At 53.1% G+C, this 21,619-nt stretch overlaps 1 protein-coding gene across 7 annotated transcripts in view; it reads left to right on the top strand.

Moving 5' to 3' along the window:
• Positions 1 to 21,619, top strand: part of LOC144603986 (ankyrin repeat and fibronectin type-III domain-containing protein 1-like) — a 183,412-nt gene that overhangs the window by 115,761 nt on the left and 46,032 nt on the right. For 5 of the 7 annotated variants that reach the window (XM_078417931.1, XM_078417933.1, XM_078417932.1 and 2 more), the window contains exon 5: positions 10,676 to 10,813. In XM_078417931.1, coding sequence (XP_078274057.1) covers positions 10,676 to 10,813 — 138 coding nt within the window. Of the gene's footprint in view, positions 1 to 5,266; positions 5,529 to 10,675; positions 10,814 to 21,619 lie in introns of those variants that run through there. The other 2 variants (XM_078417935.1, XM_078417934.1) reach the window with 2 other exon arrangements.

The raw sequence follows: 21,619 nt of genomic DNA, 5'->3' as shown, positions 1-21,619 counted from the left end.
ATGAATGGCGGTGCTGGCTCGAAGGGCCGAATGGCCTCCTCCTGCACCTATTTTCTATGTTATGTTCTATGTTTCTATGTCTGGGCTGGGCAAGTGTCCCTTCCCCAGGGAGCAGTCCCTTCTCGCAAGCCTGATGTGGGACTGTACCCACACCATGCTGTCTGTTAGTGGGTGGTGAGCCAGTGGTACTGGGCAGTGGGCACAGGTTGTTTCATGGTTCCACCCTCGCCAGAGCAGTGCCTGATCCTCGAGGAGATGGAACATGGGCATGACAAGTAATGGCCGCTGTTTGCCCCTGAGAGTGGTCTGGGGGGAGGGGGGGACGACACAAGAACGGTTAATCTGCCCCTCCCATCACGGAGGGGTGGAGGTGAGGGATGGCGGCAGACAGGTTGGTTGGGATTTTCTGCGGCAGTTTCCGTGTTTGTTTGTCACACTCATCAGTCAATTGCAAGCAGATGGCGACATGACTTTAATAGTTCCAGAGAATGGTGCCGGGATTCTGGAATGTTTGGGAATTTGTTTCACAGATGGAGGAGGGGCAAAGGGGGGAAATTCCCCGAATGTCTGCACAGCAAAGGGCACGACTGAGGCAGATTAGTGACCTGCGGTGAGAGGGGGTAACGTCCCAAATCCCCCACCCCCAACAGGGACTGCCATTCAAGACTCCATCCACCTTCCCACTTCAAATCCCAATTAACCCCGCTCGAGCTGTAACAGTGGTAGTAATGGTGACAGTAACAATGACAGTAACAGTGACAGTAACCGTGGCAGTAATGGTGGCAGTAACGGTGACAGTAATGGTGGCAGTAATGGTGGCAGTAACAGTGGCAGTAATGGTGGCAGTAACAGTGACAGTAACAGTGGCAGTAACAGTGACAGTAACAGTGGCAGTAATGGTGGCAGTAACAGTGACAGTAACGGTGACAGTAATGGTGGCAGTAACAGTGGCAGTAATGGTGGCAGTAACAGTGGCAGTAATGGTGGCAGTAACAGTGACAGTAACAGTGGCAGTAATGGTGACAGTACTAGTGACAGTAACAATGACAGTAAGAATGGAAGTAAAAGTGGCAGTAACAGTTGCAGTAATGGTGGCAGTAACAGTGGCAGTGACAGTGGCAGTAATGGTGACAGTACTAGTGACAGTAACAGTGACAGTAAGAGTGGAAGTAAAAGTGGCAGTAACAGTTGCAGTAACGGTGACATTAACGGTGACAGTAACGGTGGCAGTAACAGGGGCAGTAACAGTGGCAGTAACAATGGCAGTAACGGTGGCAGTAACCGTGGTAGTAACAGTGACAGTAACCGTGGCAGTAATGGTGGCAGTAACGGTGACAGTAATGGTGGCAGTAATGGTGGCAGTAATGGTGGCAGTAACAGTGACAGTAACAGTGGCAGTAATGGTGGCAGTAACGGTGACAGTAACGGTGACAGTAATGGTGGCAGTAACAGTGGCAGTAATGGTGGCAGTAACAGTGGCAGTAATGGTGGCAGTAACAGTGACAGTAACAGTGACAGTAATGGTGACAGTACTAGTGACAGTAACAATGACAGTAAGAGTGGAAGTAAAAGTGGCAGTAACAGTTGCAGTAATGGTGGCAGTAACAGTGACAGTAACAGTGGCAGTAATGGTGACAGTACTAGTGACAGTAACAGTGACAATAAGAGTGGAAGTAAAAGTGGCAGTAACAGTTGCAGTAACGGTGACATTAACGGTGGCAGTAACGGTGGCAGTAATGGTGACAAATACATTGGCAGTAACAGTGGCAGTGACAGTGGCAGTAATGGTGACAGTACTAGTGACAGTAACAGTGACAGTAAGCAGAAACAGTGGCAGTAATGGTGACAAAGACATTTGCAGTAACAGTGGCAGTGACAGTGGCAGTAACAGTGACAGTAACGGCGGCAGTAACAGTGGCAGTAACGGTGGCAGTAACAGTGGCAGTAACAGTGGCAGTAACCGTGACAGGAACATTGGCAGTAACAGTGGCAGTAACGGTGGCAGTAACGGTGGCAGTGACAGTGGCAGTGACAGTGGCAGTGACAGTGGCAGTGACAGTGGCAGTAACGGTGGCAGTAACGGTGGCAGTAAGGGTGACAGTAATGGTGACAGTAACAGTGACAGTGGCAGTGACAGTGGCAGTGACCGTGGCAGTAAGGGTGACAGTAATGGTGACAGTAACAGTGACTTTACAGTGACAGTAACAGTGACAGTAACAGTGGCAGTAACAGTGGCAGGAACGGTGGCAGTAACGGTGGCAGTAACGGTGGCAGTAATGGTGACAAATACAATGGCAGTAACAGTGGCAGTGACAGTGGCAGTAATGGTGACAGTACTAGTGACAGTAACAGTGACAGTAAGAGTGGAAGTAACAGTGGCAGAAACAGTGGCAGTAATGGTGACAAAGACATTTGCAGTAACAGTGGCGTTGACAGTGGCAGTAACAGTGACAGTAACGGTGGCAGTAACAGTGGCAGTAACGGTGGCAGTAACAGTGGCAGTAACAGTGGCAGTAACCGTGACAGGAACATTGGCAGTAACAGTGGCAGTAACGGTGGCAGTAACGGTGGCAGTGACAGTGGCAGTGACAGTGGCAGTGACAGTGGCAGTGACAGTGGCAGTAACGGTGGCAGTAACGGTGGCAGTAAGGGTGACAGTAATGGTGACAGTAACAGTGACAGTGGCAGTGACAGTGGCAGTAAGGGTGACAGTAATGGTGACAGTATCAGTGACAGTAAGAGTGACAGTAACAGTGGCAGTAACAGTGGCAGGAACAGTGACAGGAACATTGGCAGTAACAGTGGCAGTAACAGTGGCAATAACAGTGGCAGGAACAGTGGCAGGAACAGTGGCAGTAACAGTGGCAGTAACAGTGGCAGGAACAGTGGCAGGATCAGTGGCAGGAACATTGGCAGTAACAGTGGCAGTAACAGTGGCAGTAACAGTGGCAGTGACAGTGGCAGTGACAGTGGCAGTAAGGGTGACAGTAATGGTGACAGTAACAGTGGCAGTAACAGTGGCAGGAACAGTGGCAGGAACATTGGCAGTGACAGTGGCAGTAACAGTGGCAGTAGCAGTAGAGGTGGCAGTAATGATGTTGTAGGAATATTTTGCCTTTTGGTGAGAGGCATCCTTAGACTTCAATGTGTGCAGTGTGAAGGGGTCACTGATTTTTTTTTGTATTAAAAATAATGTATTCAATTATGATACAAAATAATATTTACAAAACAAACCTGTGGTAACACACCCATCACCAGAGTACAAAATCACCAAATTATCTAAGGCATTAAATTTTCAAATAACTATAATGCATTCCTTATTGAGGATACATTCCACCACCCGTGGTGCCCAGCGGTCCCGGAAATCCCTGTGGACAGCGCGTGGTCCCTCTCAAGTACCACCCGGGTGTGGACCTAACCCCGGAAAAGGGGCAGGCAGCCGGCTCGAGCAGAGCCCTCTTCCACCCGGAGCCCTGACTCGCGGATGGCCAGCTTGGCCAGGCCCAGGAGCAACCCAACCAGGACATCTTCAGCCCCACCCTCTCCCCTACCTATGCACAGGGTGTCCAAAGATGGGCATGGTGGGTGTGAAGTGCAGCCAGGGGTTACTGATTAACTGGTTTTCACAGTGCCAGGTCAAGTGGGGTTTATTGTCAGATGTGCCGTACATAGAGGTACAGTAGAAATCTAGCTTGACAAGTACATAGACAGAAGTTGTCTATTGTCTAAGTTATATAAGACGGTGAAACGAAAATGACAGCAAAAACAAGACATTTAGTGCAAAAATGTGCAGTTAGAAAACAAGTCCACTGTTGTCTACAAGAGGATCGACTGCTGAGGTGGGATTTGAGTTGTGTGGGTCAGTTCAGCGCCTTCAGGGTTCTGTACCTCCTGCCCGACGGTCCGGAGGGAAGAGAGCACGGCCCGGATGGTGGGTATCCTTGACGATAGATCCCCAGTCTTGAGGCAGCGCCTGGTGTCGATGCTTTCCATGCTGTCTGTTAGTGGGTGGTGAGCCAGTGGTTCTGGGCAGTGGGCACAGGCTGTTTCATGTTCCACCCTCACCAGAGCAGTGCCCGATCCTCGAGGAGATGGAACATGGGCATGACAAGTAACGGCCGCTGTTTGCCCCTGAGTGTGGTCTCGGGGGGGGGGGGACGGGGACAAGGTTAATCTGCCCCTCCCGGTCACGGTGCCGGGATTCTGGAATATTTGGGAATTTGTTTCACAGACCGGTAACGGAGGAGGGGCAAAGGGGGGGGAAATTCCCCGAGTGTCTGCACAGCAAAGGGCACGGCTGAGACTGAGATCAGTGACCCGCGGTGAGGGGGTAACACCCCAAATCCCCCACCCCCCCCACCAGGGACTGCCATTCAAAACTCCATCCACCTTCCCACTTCAAATCCCAATTCAAAGAGGAGCGTGGGTGGGGAGAGGGCTGTGGGTGGGGAGAGGGCTGTGGGTGGGGAGAGGGGTGTGGGTGGGGAGTGGGGTGTGGGTGGGGAGAGGGGTGTGGGTGGGGGAGAGGGGTGTGGGAATGGGGAGTGGGGTGTGGGTGGGGGAGAGGGGTGTGGGAGTGGGGAGTGGGGTGTGGGTGGGGGAGAGGGGTGTGGGAGTGGGGTGTGGGAGTGGGGTGTGGGTGGGGGAGAGGGGTGTGGGTGGGGGAGAGGGGTGTGGGGTGGGGGAGAGGGGTGTGGGGTGTGGGTGGGGGAGAGGGGTGTGGGAGTGGGGTGTGGGTGGGGGAGAGGGGTGTGGGAGTGGGGTGTGGGTGGGGGAGAGGGGTGTGGGTGGGGGAGAGGGGTGTGGGAGTGGGGTGTGGGTGGGGGAGAAAGGTGTGGGTGGGGGAGAGGGGTGTGGGTCGGGAAGAGGGGTGTGGGTTGGGGGGGGGCCGGTGCTGTTAGTAATGGATTCTCAGTGGGTGGGGGCTGACTGCCATTGGGATCCCCAAGACACTGCCATCCCCGTTCTTCGGGACGTGGTCCCTTCTCTCTTCCCGTGTGCTGTGGAGATGACTGCTGTTGGGTTGTTCAGTCGGAGGGACCTTATGTGTGTGTGTGTGTGTGTGTGTGTGTGTGTGTGTGTGTGTGTGTGTGTGTGTGTGTGTGTGTGTGAGTGAGTGCGGCAGAACAATACTGAGTCATTATGTAAAGAAGCTGGCCGACTCTTCCCCACCGGAGGAATTTGGGTCACGTGACCGCTGCTTTTTTGACTAATCTCATCACCATGGGAGCAAGCTTTGAAAAGAAATAAAATATACAACGGGTGCTTGTGGTGTGCCACAGGAGAGAGTCTCGCAGGGAGCACAGTCCCAGCGAGACACAGTCCCGGAGAGGGACACCGTGCCGGCGGCACACATTCCAGTGAGGCACAGTCCCGGTGAGAGATAGTCCCGCTGAGGACCACAGTCCGGTGAGGACCACAGTCCGGTGAGGACCACAGTCCGGTGAGGACCACAGTCCGGTGAGGACCACAGTCCGGTGAGGACCACAGTCCGGTGAGGACCACAGTCCGGTGAGGAGCACAGTCAGGTGAGGCACAGTCCCGGCAAGGCAGAGTCTCGGTGAGGCACAGTCTGGTGAGGAGCACAGTCCAGTGAGGAGCACAGTCCAGTGAGGAGCACAGTCGCGGCAAGGCAGAGTCTCGGCGAGACACAGTCCAGTGAGGAGCACAGTCCGGTGAGGCACTGTCCCGGTGAGAGATAGTCCCGCTGAGGAGCACTATCGGGTGAGACACAGTCCCGGCAAGGCAGAGTCTCGGCGAGACACAATGCGGTGAGGAGCACAGTTGTGGTGATACTGTCTCACCGGCACTGTCCTGGTGACGCATAGACCTAGTGACATAGAGTCCCGGAGAAACAGTGCCGGTGAGACAGTCCCAGAGAGGCACAGTGCCGGTGAGGCTGTGTGCCAGTGAGGCACAGTGCCAGTGGGACAGTCCCACTGAGGCACAGTGCCGGTGAGTCAGAGTGCCGGAGACACAGTGCCGGTGAGGCTGAGTCCCAGAGAGGCACAGTGCCATGAGACAGAGTCCCAGTGAGGCACAGTGCCGGTGGGACAGTCCCACTGAGGCACAGTGCCGGTGAGTCAGAGTGCCGGAGACAGTGCCGGTGAGGCTGAGTCCCAGAGAGGCACAGTGCCGTGAAACAGAGTCCCGGAGACACAGTGCCAGTGAGACAGTCCCAGTGAGGCACAGTGCCGGTGAGACTGTCCCAGTGAGGCACAGTGCCGGTGAGACTGAGGCCCGGCCTGTCACACTTGCCCACGTTCGTCCGACCGGTTTTCACACCGCCGGCCTCTGCGGTGAAGCGGCCTCAGCCCCGGGGAGGGGGAACTCTAAAGCAAGTGCAGGCTCGCGGTGGAGGGAGACAGGACACTGCCCTGGGCAGGAGTGTGGGCGTCAGGCGAGTGAGGGGCAGGTGTGGGGAGATGCCCGGGACGGGGTGGTGAGGGTGGGCGTGAGACCGGGGTCAGGTACCTCGCCACACTGTTGGAGGTCACACTCTGGCCCGAGGGTCTGACAGCTTGTGGAACCTTGGTCTGTGTCTGGAGATGGTCAGTGGTGGCCGTGTGGGGGTGTGGGGTGGACAGTGTGTGGGGGTGTGGGGTGGACAGTGTGGGGGTGGGAGGTGGACAGTGTATGGGGGTGTGGGGTGGACAGTGTGTGAGGTGGTGTGGAGGGTGGGGGGCCAACATGCCCCCCGATATTGGCTCGCAGCTGTGGGTTCAAAGACTTGCCAATTGAAATGGTTCCCTTTGAAAAGAAAGGCTCATGTTGACAATATAAGTTTGTGGACACAAGCAGCTGTGGACAGATGTTCGTGCTATTCTCTCCTGTTTTCAGGAATGTGACCATTGACCACTGGTCAGTGTTTCCCTTCAGCCCAGACCACCCCCGGCAGGCCGTTCCAGACACCCACCACTCTGTGTGCAAAACCTGCCCCACACATCTCCTTTAAACTTTCCCCCTCTCACCTTATAGCTATGCCCTCTAGTCATTGAAGTGTCTACCCTGGGAAAAGATTCTGACTGTCTACCCCATCAATGCCTCATGTCATTTTATTATAAGAATGGTGGAGTTCTGGAGTTAAAGGGTAGGGAACGAGAGCAGGGGTGAGGATACCTCTGGGGAGGGTGTGATTGACCAATGCTCCTGATGGTTGACCTGTCTCCACCGGGAATGTGACTCATTCCGGTGGAGAACGAGGGAAGGGTGGGGTAATGAGGGGGGGGGGTAATGAGGGGGGGGTAATGAGGGGAGGGTGGGGTAATGAGGGGCGGGTGGAGAACGAGGGAAGGGTGGGGTGACGAGAGGAGGGGGGTAATGAGGGGAGGGGGGTAATGAGGGGAGGGTGGGGTAACGAGGGGCGGGTGCAGAATGAGGGAAGGGTGGTGTAACGAGGGGAGAAGGGGGTAACGAGGGGCGGGTGGGGTAGTGAGGGAAGGGTGGGGTAATGAGGGGAGGGGTAACGAGGGGAGGGTGGGGTAATGAGGGGAGGGTGAGGTAATGAGGGGAGGGTGGGGTAATGAGGGGAGGGTGGGGTAGTGAGGGGAGGGTGGAGTAGTGAGGGGAGGGTGGGGTAATGAGGGGAGGGTGGAGTAGTGAGGGGAGGGTGGGGTAATGAGGGGAGGGTGGGGTAGTGAGGGGAGGGTGGGGTAGTGAGGGGCGGGTGGGGTAGTGAGGGGCGGGTGGGGTAACGAGGGGAGGGGGATAACGAGGGGAGGGTGGGGTAGTGAGGGGAGGGTGGGGTAATGAGGGGAGGGTGGGGTAGTGAGGGGAGGGTGGGGTAGTGAGGGGCGGGTGGGGTAACGAGGGGAGGGTGGGGTAGTGAGGGGAGGGTGGGGTAGTGAGGGGCGGGTGGGGTAACGAGGGGAGGGGGGTAACGAGGGGAGGGTGGGGTAGTGAGGGGAGGGTGGGGTAATGAGGGGAGGGTGCGGTAGTGAGGGGAGGGTGGGGTAGTGAGGGGAGGGGTGGGGTAACGAGGGGAGGGGGGTAACGAGGGGAGGGTGGGGTAATGAGGGGAGGGTGAGTGGATAATATGGGCGAGGTTGGGAGTGGGAAGGTGAGGGGAGGGTAGGGGATAATGGGAGAGGTGAGCAGGCAATGTTGGGGAGGGTTGTGGTAATGGGGGGAGGGTGGATGTAATGGGGGAGGGTGGGGGTGATGAGGGGTTATGGGGGTGTCAGTGTGGAACAGGTATGGGCAGGTGCTGGGAGGGTTTTGTTCCTGGTCAGGGAGTGCCACTGAGTTAATGAACAACTTCTTCCGGTTGAGCAGCCCAACAAACAGCAAATGGCCGGAGAATTCTGACTGAAAGGTCCATACGGACCATCGTTATCATGCATTAGTTTCATCAGATGTTTTCTCCAAATTTTCTTCAAATCTTTTCCCTCCCAAGAAATGAGTGTCCACAACCCCCCGGCTGTCGCCCCCTGCCCTTTAATTCCAGAACTCAACTACACATAATAATAAAATAGGGTAAACAGTCAGAGTCTTTTCTCAGCGGGGAAAGTTTAAAGAAGATGTGCAGGGCATGTTTTTTACACAGGGGTGGTGGGACCTGGAATGCACTGCCAGGGGTGGTGGTGGGACCTGGAATGCACTGCCAGGGGTGGTGGTGGGACCTGGAATGCACTGCCAGGGGTGGTGGTGGGACCTGGAATGCACTGCCAGGGGTGGTGGTGGGACCTGGAATGCACTGCCAGGGGTGGTGGTGGGACCTGGAATGCACTGCCAGGGGTGGTGGTGGGACCTGGAATGCACTGCCAGGGGTGGTGGTGGGACCTGGAATGCACTGCCAGGGGTGGTGGTGGGACCTGGAATGCACTGCCAGGGGTGGTGGTGGGACCTGGAATGCACTGCCAGGGGTGGTGGTGGGACCTGGAATGCACTGCCAGGGGTGGTGGTGGGACCTGGAATGCACTGCCAGGGGTGGTGGTGGGACCTGGAATGCACTGCCAGGGGTGGTGGTGGTGGTGGGGGCAGATACGATAGAGGGGTTTAAGCTTTTAGATAGGTACATGGATAAGCAGGGAAGGAAGGGATATGGATCACGGTCGGGCAGAGGAGATTAGTTTAACTTGCCATCATATCATATCATATCATATATATACAGCCGGAAACAGGCCTTTTCGGCCCACCAAGTCCGTGCCGCCCAGCGATCCCCGCACATTAACACTATCCTACACCCACTAGGGACAATTTTTACATTTACCCAGCCAATTAACCTACATACCTGTACGTCTTTGGAGTGTGGGAGGAAACCGAAGATCTCGGAGAAAACCCACGCAGGTCACGGGGAGAACGTACAAACTCCTTACAGTGCAGCACCCGTAGTCAGGATCGAACCTGAGTCTCCGGCGCTGCATTCGCTGTAAAGCAGCAACTCTACCGCTGCGCTACCGTGCCGCCCATGTTTGGCATGGACATTGTGGGCCGAAGGGCCTGTTCCTGTGCTGCACTGTTCTGTGTTCTACGTTCTAACCCAACACACATTAACCCATCGCTCACGAAAGAATGAGAACTTCCATCGTGATTCCTGGTTGAATCCCACACTGGGCAGTTGTGCAGTTCCTCAGTTTAACACTGCACTTGTAACCATGCAGTTAAAGGTAGTGCTGGGGAATGGTGTGTGGCAGGCATGCAGACTGTGCGTGTCCACACCAGGGGTGCAACAGGCATGTGGTCAATGCGTGCCACGCCGAGAGTGCAACAGGCGTGTAGTTTCTGTGTGTCCACACCAGGGATGGAGCCGTCCACACTGCCTGTCTCCGTGGGCTTGAGATATCGGGCTGGAGATGATGGGTTGGAGATGGTGGACTTGAGTATATCGGCTGAGTATATGGGCTGGAGTATATGGGCTGGAGTATATGGGCTGGAGTATATGGGCTGAATATATGGGCTGGAGTATATGGACTGAGTATATGGGCTTGGGTATATGGGCTGGAGTATATGGGCTGAGTATATGGGCTGGAGTATATGGGCTGAGTATATGGGCTGGAGTATATGGGCTGAGTATATGGGCTGGAGTATATGGGCTGAGTATATGGGCTTGAGTATATGGGCTTGAGTATATAGGCTGAGTATATGGGCTTGAGTATATGGGCTGGAGTATATGGGCTGAGTATATGGGCTGGGGTATATGGGCTGGAGTATATGGGCTGGAGTATATGGGCTTGAGTATATGGACTGGAGTATATGGGCTGGAGTATATGGGCTGTATATGGACTGGAGTATATGGGCTTGAGTATATGGGCTGGAGTATATGGGCTTGAGTATATGGACTGGAGTATATGGGCTGTATATGGACTGGAGTATATGGGCTTGAGTATATGGGCTGGAGTATATGGGCTGTATATGGGCTGAGTATATGGGCTGGAGTATATGGGCTGAGTATATGGGCCGGAGTATATGGGCTGAGTATATGGGCTGAGTATATGGGCTTGAGTATATGGGTTGGAGTAAATGGGCTGGAGTATATGGGCTGGAGTATATGGGCTGGAGTATATGGGCTGGAGTATATGGGCTGGAGTATATGGGTTGGAGTTGATTGGACCTCAGTGCAATGGGAACCAGTGACATGGGACAGCCCAGGACAGTCACTGGTTGGGCCCCCCCCTCCCCAGCCCGCCAGCGTAAGACGCTCTGAGTTTAACCATGACTTCTTCTCCCTGCCCAGGCTGGAGAGCAGTAAGCTGAGACTGGTTCTGCCGCTCAGCCACAAGAACAGAGTGAATGGCGCCGGGTCTGCAGTGAGTGTGGATCCCCTCCCCCGCTCCCGCCCCCGTCCCCGCCCCCGTTCGCTCAGCTTGGACTGGTAAGTGTGATCCCGCTCACCCCCTGCCCTCCCCCCACACTGCCACCCCTCTCTGCACAGCTTCTCCAGGCACTACCTCCCCAAGTCCCCACGTACTCACCCCACTACTGACCACTGCTCTAACTCCCTCCTCCCCTCGCCTGCTGACTCTCCCCGGCTTCTCTCCTGCCTCTGACCCCATTAACCCCGATCCACCCTGCTGTTCTAGTAACACTTGCCAACCCTAAGCTTTCATCTCTCCCTGGCAATCACCGCGTGGGTGGGAAGAGGGTGGGCAGGTCAGAGGGAAGGGAGAGGCTACTGTGCCCTGTGTCGGTGAGGTGTAAGGCCGGTGTGCTGTGTGTGTCGGTGAGGGTGAGGGCAGTGTGTGTTGGTGAGGGTGAGGGTGAGGGTGAGGGTGAGGGCAGTGTGTGAGGGTGAGGGTGAGGGCAGTGTGTGAGGGTGAGGGCAGTGTGTGTTGGTGAGGGTGAGGGTGAGGGTGAGGGCAGTGTGTGTTGGTGAGGGTGAGGGTGAGGGTGAGGGTGAGGGCAGTGTGTTTGTTGAGGGTGAGGGTGAGGGCAGTGTGTGTTGGTGAGGGTGAGGGCAGTGTGTGTTCGTGAGGGTGAGGGCAGTGTGTGTTGGTGAGGGTGAGGGTGAGGGTGAGGGTGAGGGCAGTGTGTGTTGGTGAGGGTGAGGGCAGTGTGTAAGGGTGAGGGCAGTGTGTGAGGGTGAGGGTGAGGGTGGTGTTTGTTGGTGAGGGTGAGGGTGAGGGTGGTGTTTGTTGGTGAGGGTGAGGGTGAGGGTGGTGTGTGTTGGTGAGGGTGAGGGCAGTGGGTGAGGGTGAGGGTGGGGCAGTGTGTGTTGGCAGCACGCACCATGGGTGTTGATGAAGGCAGGTACAATAGTGGTGTTCCAGAGGCTTTTAGATTAGTACATGCATTTATAGGGATCGGAGGGATACTGTGTTTACAAACCTGTTTTGTCGCTGCAAGTAATAATTTCATTGTTCTGCTTCGGTATATATGACAATGAAACACTGCTGAAATGTGATATGGGTCAGGTGCAGGCAGGAGCACTTGAAAATGAACAGAGAAAAGGTTTGAATTCCTATAGCACCTTGCACGTTGCTGCCACGCCTGCCTCAGCCTTGGAGGTGTGACGTGTAGTTGCGGGTGGACTGTGGGCCAGGCTGGGGGATGTTGGCACTCAGCAAGGTTCCACCATCAGTGAGGTGGCACCGTCTGTTTGCGGAGTTTGCGGGGAACTCTGGGTGTTTGAGGGGAGGGCTGCGCTCCCCCGGCGCTGGGCTGACACGGCCTTGTACGTGGGCTCTGCTACATGGGGTGGAATGCTCACCTAGAATGCAGGGAGCCACATGGGCAGGGAGATGAAGGTGTGTGGTGTGAGAAGTTAGCCACATCGCAGCATCTGATGACATGTGAGGAAAATGGCCCATCTCCACAGATACTGCCTGACTTGATGGATATTTCCAGCACTTTCCACTTTAATACCAGTCAGACCAACGCAAGTTCATGTGAGTTTTATTGCCACCAGTTTGGTGCAAGAATGGAGAATTGTCAACAAGACTGCCTGAATCCTCACAGGACTTAGAACAAGATAAGTGAGTTAACAGCAGAGATAGAACTTAACGAATGAATTGTAATAGCCATTACAGAGTTGTGGCTGCAAAAGTCAGAAATTAATTATTGCAGAATAATTAACATTTAGGGGAAGTGGGCAAAATGGAAACGAGGCAGTCAGCTTTGACACCAAGGAATGGAATCGACGGGGGGGGGAAAGAGACCCTCGGCTCAAAAGGTCACTTGGGGTCAAGTTCAGTGGAATCAAGAAACTGGGGGGAGAATAGATGGGCTCGTACAACCAAACTGTGAGGGGAGAATAGATGGGCTCGTACAACCAAACAGTGAGGGTGCAAGGCATGGCACAACCAAACTGTGGGGGTGCAAGTCATGGTACAACTCAAGGGGTTCCAGGTTGTTGTGAGAATGACTGAGATTTGAGTCTGTACGTGGACTGCACAAAGCACAGATGAAGGATAAAACAATTATAAGAAATACAAGTGAATCTTGGGTGGTACAGAAGGCTTTCAGTCTGCTGGCCTTCACTAGTCAGGGTATTGAGTACAGACGTTTTGGACGTTATGTTACAGTTATACAAGATGTTGGTGAGACCTCGTTTGGAGTACATGGATCATAGAACACTACAGCACAGGAATGGGCCCATCAGCCTGCAATATTTGTGCCATACATGATGCCAAGTTGGACTGATCCCATCTGCCTGTACATTATTCATATCCTCTTTACACTGCACTTCCATGTGCAGTGTACAAAAGCCTCTTAAACAACACTCTCGTATCTACCTCCATCACCACCACTGGCAATGTGTTCCAGGCCCCTTTGTGTAAAAAACCTGCCCCCTCACATCTCCATTACACTTGCCCGCACTCACCTTATAGCAATGTCCTCTAGTGTTGGACATTTCTACCCTGGGAAAAAGGTTCTGACTGTCTATCCTATCTCTCTCTGCCTGTCATCATTTTACATACATATCAAGTCTGCCCTCAACCTCCAAGAAAATAATCCAAGTCTATCCAACCTCTCCTTCTGGCTGAAACCTTCTAATCCAGGCAGCATTCTGGTAAACCTCCACTGCACCCTCTCCAAAGCCTCCACGTCCTTCCTGTAATGAGGTGAGCAGAACTGCCTGAAATACTGCAAGTGTGGCCTAACCAAAGTCCCGTAGAGCTGCATCATGATTTCCTGACTCTTATATTCAATGTCCCTAGCAATGAAGGCAAGCATACCATGCGTCTTCTTTACCACCCTGTACCCTTGTGCTGCCGCCTTAAGTGAGCTATGAACGAGGACTCCACGATCCCTCTGCACTTCAATGCTGTTAAGGGTCTTTCCATTAATTGTATACTCTCTCCTTACATTCAACCTCCTAAAGAACAACACCTTACACTTGCTCGGTGTAAACTCCATCTGCCATTTCTCTGCCCATTTCTGCAGTCTTGTTTTCAGTTTTGGTCACCCTGCTGCAGGAAGATGTTGTTAAGCTGGAAAAAGTACCCAGAGAAGATTTACAAGGATGTTGCCAGGACCTCAGAGTCTGAGCTTTAGGGAGAGGTTGGGCAGGCTAGGACTTTATTCCTTGGGCCGCAGGAGGCTGAGAGGTGATCCTAAAGAGGTGTATGAAATCATGAGGGGAATAGATGGGGTGAATGCACAGAAACTTTTACGCAGAGCAGGGGAATCAAGAACAAGAGGAAGAATGTTTAAGGTGAGAGGTGACAATTTTATATGGACCAGAGGGACAACTTTTTCACTCGGAGGGTGATGGGTATATGGAACAACCTGCCAGAGGAGGTAATGGAGACAGCTCCTATTGCAACATATAAGACACTTGGACAGGTACATGGATAGGAAAGGTTTAGAGGGATATGGGCCAAACGCGGGCAAAAGCAACTTGTTTAGCTGGGCGTTATGGTCGGCATGGAGGAATAAGGCCGAAGGGCCTGTTACCGCGCTGTTTAACTACGAATCACTGCTTCGGCTGGCGGGATGGTTTGTGTCCCGGGATGGTGGGGGGAAGGGCGGGCGTTGCATCTCCTGCGACTGCAGCACTCCGCGCATCGCCGCCACGCCAGGTTTGCTGACGCAGGATCGTCCAGCTTCATACACAGCGGGGGGGGCTCGGTCCGTCCGTGATGGGAGCAGACTGACCCTCAGGGCCCAGAGGTGTTGCCCAGGGAGTCGCAGGCAAGACCCTCCTCCCTGGCCCCAGGGAACAGGGGTCAGAGCAGGTCAAGGTGGGTGCTCGGCAGCCACAGGCAGGCAGAGGTGCGGGGATGGTTGCTGGGCCATGAGGGGTGTTTACGGTGGAAGTGGTTGCAGATGTGGCTCTGGCTGTCCACAGAACGTGTGTGGGGCAATAGCTCAACGCTATTCTCTCCTTTTATGAAGTCAGTAAAATTTCACAGCTGCGTGGCAGCCAACAAATGAATCGCACATGCAAGCAGACGCTGTTAATTGAACCCTTTAAACAACAGATTACAAAACCTCAGCCAAAGAATAAATAAAAGTGAACTTCAAACATGATTGCACTCCGGGCAGTCTCTCCCTGCAGTGATGTTTCAGTAGCTGAGTTGGGTCAAAGCAAGAGGCTGTTCTGCGGTTGACTTGATGGATGGAGAGACTCTGTCCTGTAGATAGAGTCATCAAGTGTTATAGATAGAGAACTCAGCCCTTCATCCCATCCTATCCATGCTGACCCATCCATACCAATCCCATTCACCAGTGCTGGATCTGTTGCCTTCTCTGTCTCAGTGATTCAGAAGCTCATCTGGAATCATAGAGCTGTACAACCTAGAAACAGGCCTTTCGGCCCACGTTTTTAATACTGATCAATTTGGCATACAGGGGTAGTCCCATTTGCCCGTAATTGGCCCAGGCCCTTCTAAACCTGTCCTATCCATACATCTATCTAAATGTCTTTTAAAAGTCATAATAGTATCCCTGTCTATCGCTTCCTCTGGCAGCTCATTCCAGATACCAACTACCCTCTGAGTGAAGGTTGCCCTGGGGTCCCTCTTAAATATCTCCCCTTTCACCTAAAGCCTGTGCCCTCTAGATTTAGAATCCTCTAAGCTAAGGCTGTGAATGTTCACTTTATCCATGCCCCTCATAATCTCGTGCACCTCAATAACGTCTCCTACGCTCCAAAGAAAAAAAGTATTTGGTCCATATGGTCTGCATTCTACTGTGCCTTACGATTCAAACCTCTTAGTCATTGTGAGGGTCTATGGCTCCCCAACCCCCCCTCCCTCAGGCAATGTCCAGACTCCAAGCACTGGGTGAAAAAACACTTTGTCAGGATCCATCTAAACCTCTTACACCTCACCTTAAATTAGTGCCTTTGGTCTTAGATACCTGACAATGTCCTTTCAGTCTATATTAAGGGTCCCAACATGAAATGTCACTTGTCTATCCGCTCCACAGATGCTGGTGAACCTCTAATGGTTTGTGTTTTGCTCGAGATTGCAGTATCTGCAGTTTCCAGTCTCACCGACAATGTTCCCTGTCCATTCAGACCTTGTCGACATCCTCCAACTCCACACACTGTCGACATCCTCCAACTCCACACCTTTGGTCCCCCATGGGCCCTCCTCACTCCTCTTATTAACATCAAACGCTTTGGGATTTTCCTTAACCTTGCCCACTGCTGCCACTTCTTGTCTCTTCTTTGCTCTCCCTAGTTTTAGTTTAGTTTGGAGATGCAGCATAGAAACAGGCCCTTCGGCCCACCGAGCCTACACCGACCATCAATCACCAGTCACAAGTCCTCGTTACTTGTTAATAGTTACTTGGGATTAGTGTAAACGGATACAATGGCCGGCATGGATGTGGTGGGCGAAGGGCCTGTTGTGTGCTGTACGCCTCTTCATGCTTGGGCCGTTCCGAATGGTGGAGCAGGGCTGAGCCTCGAGAGAGCAATGTTGATGCTTATGACTCAGAAGCACCCGAACCAGGAGACCAGTAGAAGCTAAATCACGTGTCCAAGTTCACACGGGCAAATCTCACGCTGTGTTGCATCCCAGATACAAGGTGCGGTGTCACAAATGTGGTGCACACAATGCTTCACAAGTGACTGGGAGCAGCTACCATCAGTCCAGCAGCTACTACAGTCAGCTGTAGTCAAGTCTGTTAGGTGAGCTGTAACTCCACAAGACCTTAAACAGCAATGAAGTGGGATCTTGGAATCCAGTTCATAGATCACTGAAGATGGCAGCACAAGTAGATAAGGTGTTAAAGAAGGTGTATGGTATGCTTGCCTTTATTGCTAAGAACATTGAATATAAGAGTCCGGAAGTCATGTGCAGCTCTCTAGGACTTTGGTTAGGCTGCATTTTGAGTATTGCATGAAGTTCTGGTCGCCCCATTACAGGAAGGATGTGGAGGCTTTGGAAAGGGTGCTTAGATTTACTAGAAATGCTGCCTGGATTGGAGGCTTTCAGCTGCTTGGAGAGGTTGGATAGACAGATTGTTTTCACTGGAACATCGGTGGTTGAGGGGATACTTCAAAGGTTTCAAAGGTCTTTTATTGTCACGTGTACCAATTAAGGTACCGTGATATGCAAATTACCATACAGCCATACAAAAAAAAAGCAACAAGACATAAAAATACATAAAACTTAACATAAACATACTTGATAGAGGTATATAAAATGATGAGAGCCGTAGTTGGGGTAGACAGTCAGAACCTTTTTCTCAGGGTAGAAATGTCCAACACGAGAGGGCATAGCTATAAGTTGAGAGGTGGATATTTTAATGGAGATGTGCAGGACAATTTGCACAGCGGTGGGGCCTGGAACGCAATGACAGGGGTGGTGGTGGAGGCAGATACGAAAGTGGCATTTAATAGGCTTTTGGATAGGCACATGGATATGCAGGGAATGGAGGAATATGGATCACGTGCAGGCAGAGTAGATCCATTTAACTTGGCATCATGTTTAGCAGAAACGTTGTGGGCCGAGGGGCCCATCCTGAGCTGTACTGTGTCCAACCACTCCAGTCTGAATGGATCTCACTCATTAACAGGTATCACAAAGTGCTGGAGTAACTCAGCAGGTCAGGCAGTCATGGGTGACGTTTTGGGTCGAGACCCTTCTTCAGACTGAATGTGATCATTGCTGATCATTCACAATCAGTACCCCGCTCCTGCCCTCTTCCCCTGACTCCGCTATCATTAAGAGCTCTGTGTAGCTCTCTCTTGAAAGCATCCAGAGGATTGGCCTCCACTGCCTTCTGAGGCAGAGAATTCCACAGATTCACAACTCTCTGAAAAAGTTTTTCCTCATCTCCGTTCTAAATGGCCTACCCATTATTCTTAAACTGTGGCCCCTGGTTCTGGACTCCCCCAAAATCGGAAACATGTTTCCTGCCTCTAGCGGGTCCAATCCCTTAATAATCATATGTTTCAATAAGATCCCCTCTCATTCTTCTAAATTCCAGTGTATACAAGCCCAGTTGCTCCAGCCTTTCAACATACGACAGTCCCGCCATTCCGGGAATTAACCTAGTGAACCTACGCTGCACTCCCTCAATAGCAAGAATGTCCTTCCTCAAATTTGAAGACCAAAACTGCACACAGTACTCCAGGTGTGGTCTCACTAGAGCCCTGTACAACTGCAGAAGGACCTCTTTGCTTCTATACTGAACTCCTCTTGTCATGAAGGCCAACATGCCATTAGCTTTCTTCACTGCGTGCTGTACCTGCATGCTTACTTTCAGTGACTGATGAACAAGGACACCCAGATCTCTTTGTATTTCCCCTTTTCCTAACTTGACACCATTCAGATAATAATCTGCCTTCCTGTTCTTACCACCAAAGTGGATAACCTCACATTTATCCACATTAAACTGCATCTGCCATGCATCTGCCCACTCACACAACCTGTCCAAGTCACCCTGTATCCTCATAGCATCCTCCTCACAGTTCACAATGCCACCCAGCTTTGTGTCATCTGCAAATTTGCTAGGCAGGGCTAGGGTCACTACAGGCAGGGCTAAGGTCAATACAGGCAGGGCTAAGGTCAGTACAGGCAGGGCTAAGGTCAGTACAGGCAGGTAGGCAGGACTAGTGTCACCACACACCCACAGCAAGGGCACAACAGGCAGGGCTAAGGTCAGTACAGGCAGAGCTAAGGTCACTACAGGCAGGGCTAAGGTCAGTACAGGCAGAGCTAAGGTCAGTATAGGCAGGTAGGCAGGACTAGTGTCACCACACACCCACAGCAAGGGCACAACAGGCAGGTGTAGGGTCACTACAGGCAGGGCTAAGGTCAGTACAGGCAGGTGTAGGGTCACTACAGGCAGGGCTAAGGTCAGTACAGGCAGGGCTAAGGTCAGTATAGGCAGGTAGGCAGGACTAGTGTCACCACACATCCACAGCAAGGGCACAACAGGCAGGTGTAGGGTCACTACAGGCAGGGCTAAGGTCAGTACAGGCAGGTAGGCAGGACTAGTGTCACCACACACCCACAGCAAGGGCACAACAGGCAGGGCTAGGGTCACTACAGGCAGGGCTCGGGTCACAGCTACAGCTGAGACCGGCGTTGTCACTTACTCTAAACGTTTCTCATGGAGTTTGTGATGTTATTCATACAGTGAAAGATCTGATGGAGATGTTATAGTTGCTATAGCAACCCATCCAAATGGTTCCCCCTTCCAGCCTGTGTCACCGAGTCAGCATCTTCCCAATGCGGTGCCTTTCCCTCAAGACCTGAGCTGGAGATTTGTGTTCATGGACAATGCGATCTGTCTGAGGTTTAGCTCAGTGTGGGGTCAATAATTGTCCCACACAATGATGCCTAGACTAGGGGATTTCAGCTCCAGGGAGAATTTGGACAGACATGGGTTGATTTCTCTGGAACGCTGGAGGCTGAGGGGAGACCTGATAGAAATATAGAGAACTATGAGAGGCATTGAAAGTGTAGTAAGTCAGAACCTCTTTCCCAGGGTGGGAATGTCAAAGACTAGAGGGCACGGCTTTAAGGTGAGGGGGCATAGTTTATAGGAGATGTGCAGGCCAAGCTTTTTGCACAGATAGTGGTGGGGGTCTACAACATGCTGTGGTGGGTGGTGGAGGCAGATACGATAGTTGCATTTAAGAGACTTTTGGATAGGCACATGGATACGCAGGGAATAGAGAGACATGGATTATATGCAGACAGATAAAGGTCGCTTTTGACATTATGTTCAGCACAGACATTGTGGTGTGAAGGGCCTGTTCCTGTGCTGTATTGTCTGGGACATGAGGAGTTGCAGTGGAGATGCAGGCTCTCTGACAGAACAAGCCTCACGCCACCCTAACCTGTTATTGACAGGGATGCCTGAGTTCTGTGAATGAGCACTCTGCTCAGATATATTGAGCAATCGTACTCTTTAAATGAATGGGTCAGAGACACTTTCTACAATAAAATAGACATTTGGACAGGATACAGGAGAGATATGGGCCAAACGGAGCAAAGTGGGAGGTGTAGATGGGGCATCTTGATCGTCGTGGAGGGGTTGGGCCAAAGGTCCTATTTCCGTGCTGTGTGACTCTGTGACTCTGCGTCTAAATGCCAGTGGCTAATGGATCTCCCAGGATGGCCAGATGCTGGGATCGCAGGCTTGGTAGCAGCAATGATGATAATCCAGCTCAGGCTGGGAGCTGGGATGGGAAAGAGCATGGTTCTTCACGATGAGATTGCAATGTTGCGGCGTTCCTGGGTCGGTGCTGGGACTCTGCTGTTTGATAAACATCTCAGAGTCAGGGTCAACCTCTGTCACTGGCAACGAGGGTGGGCCAGAGGTGAGGGGGGAAATGTCAGAGGGCCCAGGTAGGCTGGAGAGGGAATGTGTAATGGGCAGCACTGTGGTGCAGGGGTGGAGTTACTGTCTGACAGCACCGGAGACCCAGGTTCCATCCTGACTCTGGGTGCTGTCTGTATGGAGTTTGTACGTTCTCCACATGACCTGCATGGGGTTTCTCCGGGAGCTCCAGTTTCCTCCCACACTCCAAAGACGTTTGTAGGCTAATTGGCTCGGTAAAATTGTAAATGTTCCCTAGTGTGTGTAGGATAGTATTAGTGTGCGAGGATCGCTGGTCAGTGCGGACTCGGTGGGCCGAAGGGCCTGCTTCCACGCTGTATCTCTAATCTGAACTAAACTAAGAAGGGATCCAGTCCCGAAGAGGCAGCAGAGGGTCAGTCTCATGCCCTGTACTCGTTGCCCTGACCATTGATGGTCAGTGTGCCAAACGCCTTCTTCACCACCCTGTCCACCTGTGTCCCACCATCAAGGATGTACTAGACTGGATCAGCCTCCAACTCCCGCAGCCTCTTCCCTGTGTACGAGAGGTGACCCTGGCCGCAGTGTTTCTCCTCGATGCCCATGGATCTCAGCTTCTCGGTCAAAGGCCGCCTGACGCCAGGCCAGTTCCCCACTCTGCGAGGAGATCAGTCGTTGGTCTGGGGTGTGGAGCAGGGGTCTGGTGTGGGGGACGGGGTGGGGGGGGGGGGGAGGGTTGGGTCTGGGATTGTTGGAGGTTCCCTTGTCACCACGGTGTGTTGCTTTGTGTGGAGAGGGTGTGGAGGAACGTCACTGCCTGTGTGAGGGGGAGCGGGCGCTGGGCACGGCGCACACACAGCTGGCACTGCTGACGCACTCAGTGAGTCAGGGCCGCAGCCATGTATAATTAACATGCCGTCCTGTCATCGCCCGTCTCCCAGCCCTGGCACCCAGATGCTCCACTGTTCCTCTCTGTAGCCTGGGGGGGGGGGGGGGGGTGGGATCGCTGGTCTCCTCCCCTCGGCAGCCGGCTGGTTCCAGGGATGGTTGTGGCCACGTCAGGACAGGGAGAGAGGGCAGGACATTGAGTTTAACGTTGAGGATGTGACTTTGGTGAAACGTTGAAGGTCGGGCAGATCGACAGCAGAGGCAGCGGGGACGGAGGACGAGCAGAGGACGAGCTGGCAGCAGCTGCATCACCCCAGGGCTGTGAACCTCCAGCCCTCACCAGTGCCCGGTCCCCACGGCTCAGACACCCCAGGCTGCGGATCATCAGAGGAATCACGGCCGGGATATGGCGCTGAGGTGGGAGAGTCGATGCCATCTTAGTGAAGGGCCAGCAAGGATGTGGGCCAAATGGCCACCTCCGGTTGTGGTGAATGGATGGGTTATGGTGTAGGAAGGCATGACGGGGCAGGGAGGGGGTTACGGTGTAGGAAGGCGTCCAGACAGGACCAAGCAGCGTTAATGG

The sequence above is a fragment of the Rhinoraja longicauda genome, chromosome 21 (genome assembly GCF_053455715.1).
Source record: "Rhinoraja longicauda isolate Sanriku21f chromosome 21, sRhiLon1.1, whole genome shotgun sequence".
In the NCBI taxonomy this organism is placed as follows: domain Eukaryota; kingdom Metazoa; phylum Chordata; class Chondrichthyes; order Rajiformes; family Arhynchobatidae; genus Rhinoraja; species Rhinoraja longicauda.
The sequence above is the reverse complement of the archived record's forward strand: the minus strand, read 5'-3'. Positions and strand labels throughout refer to the sequence as shown.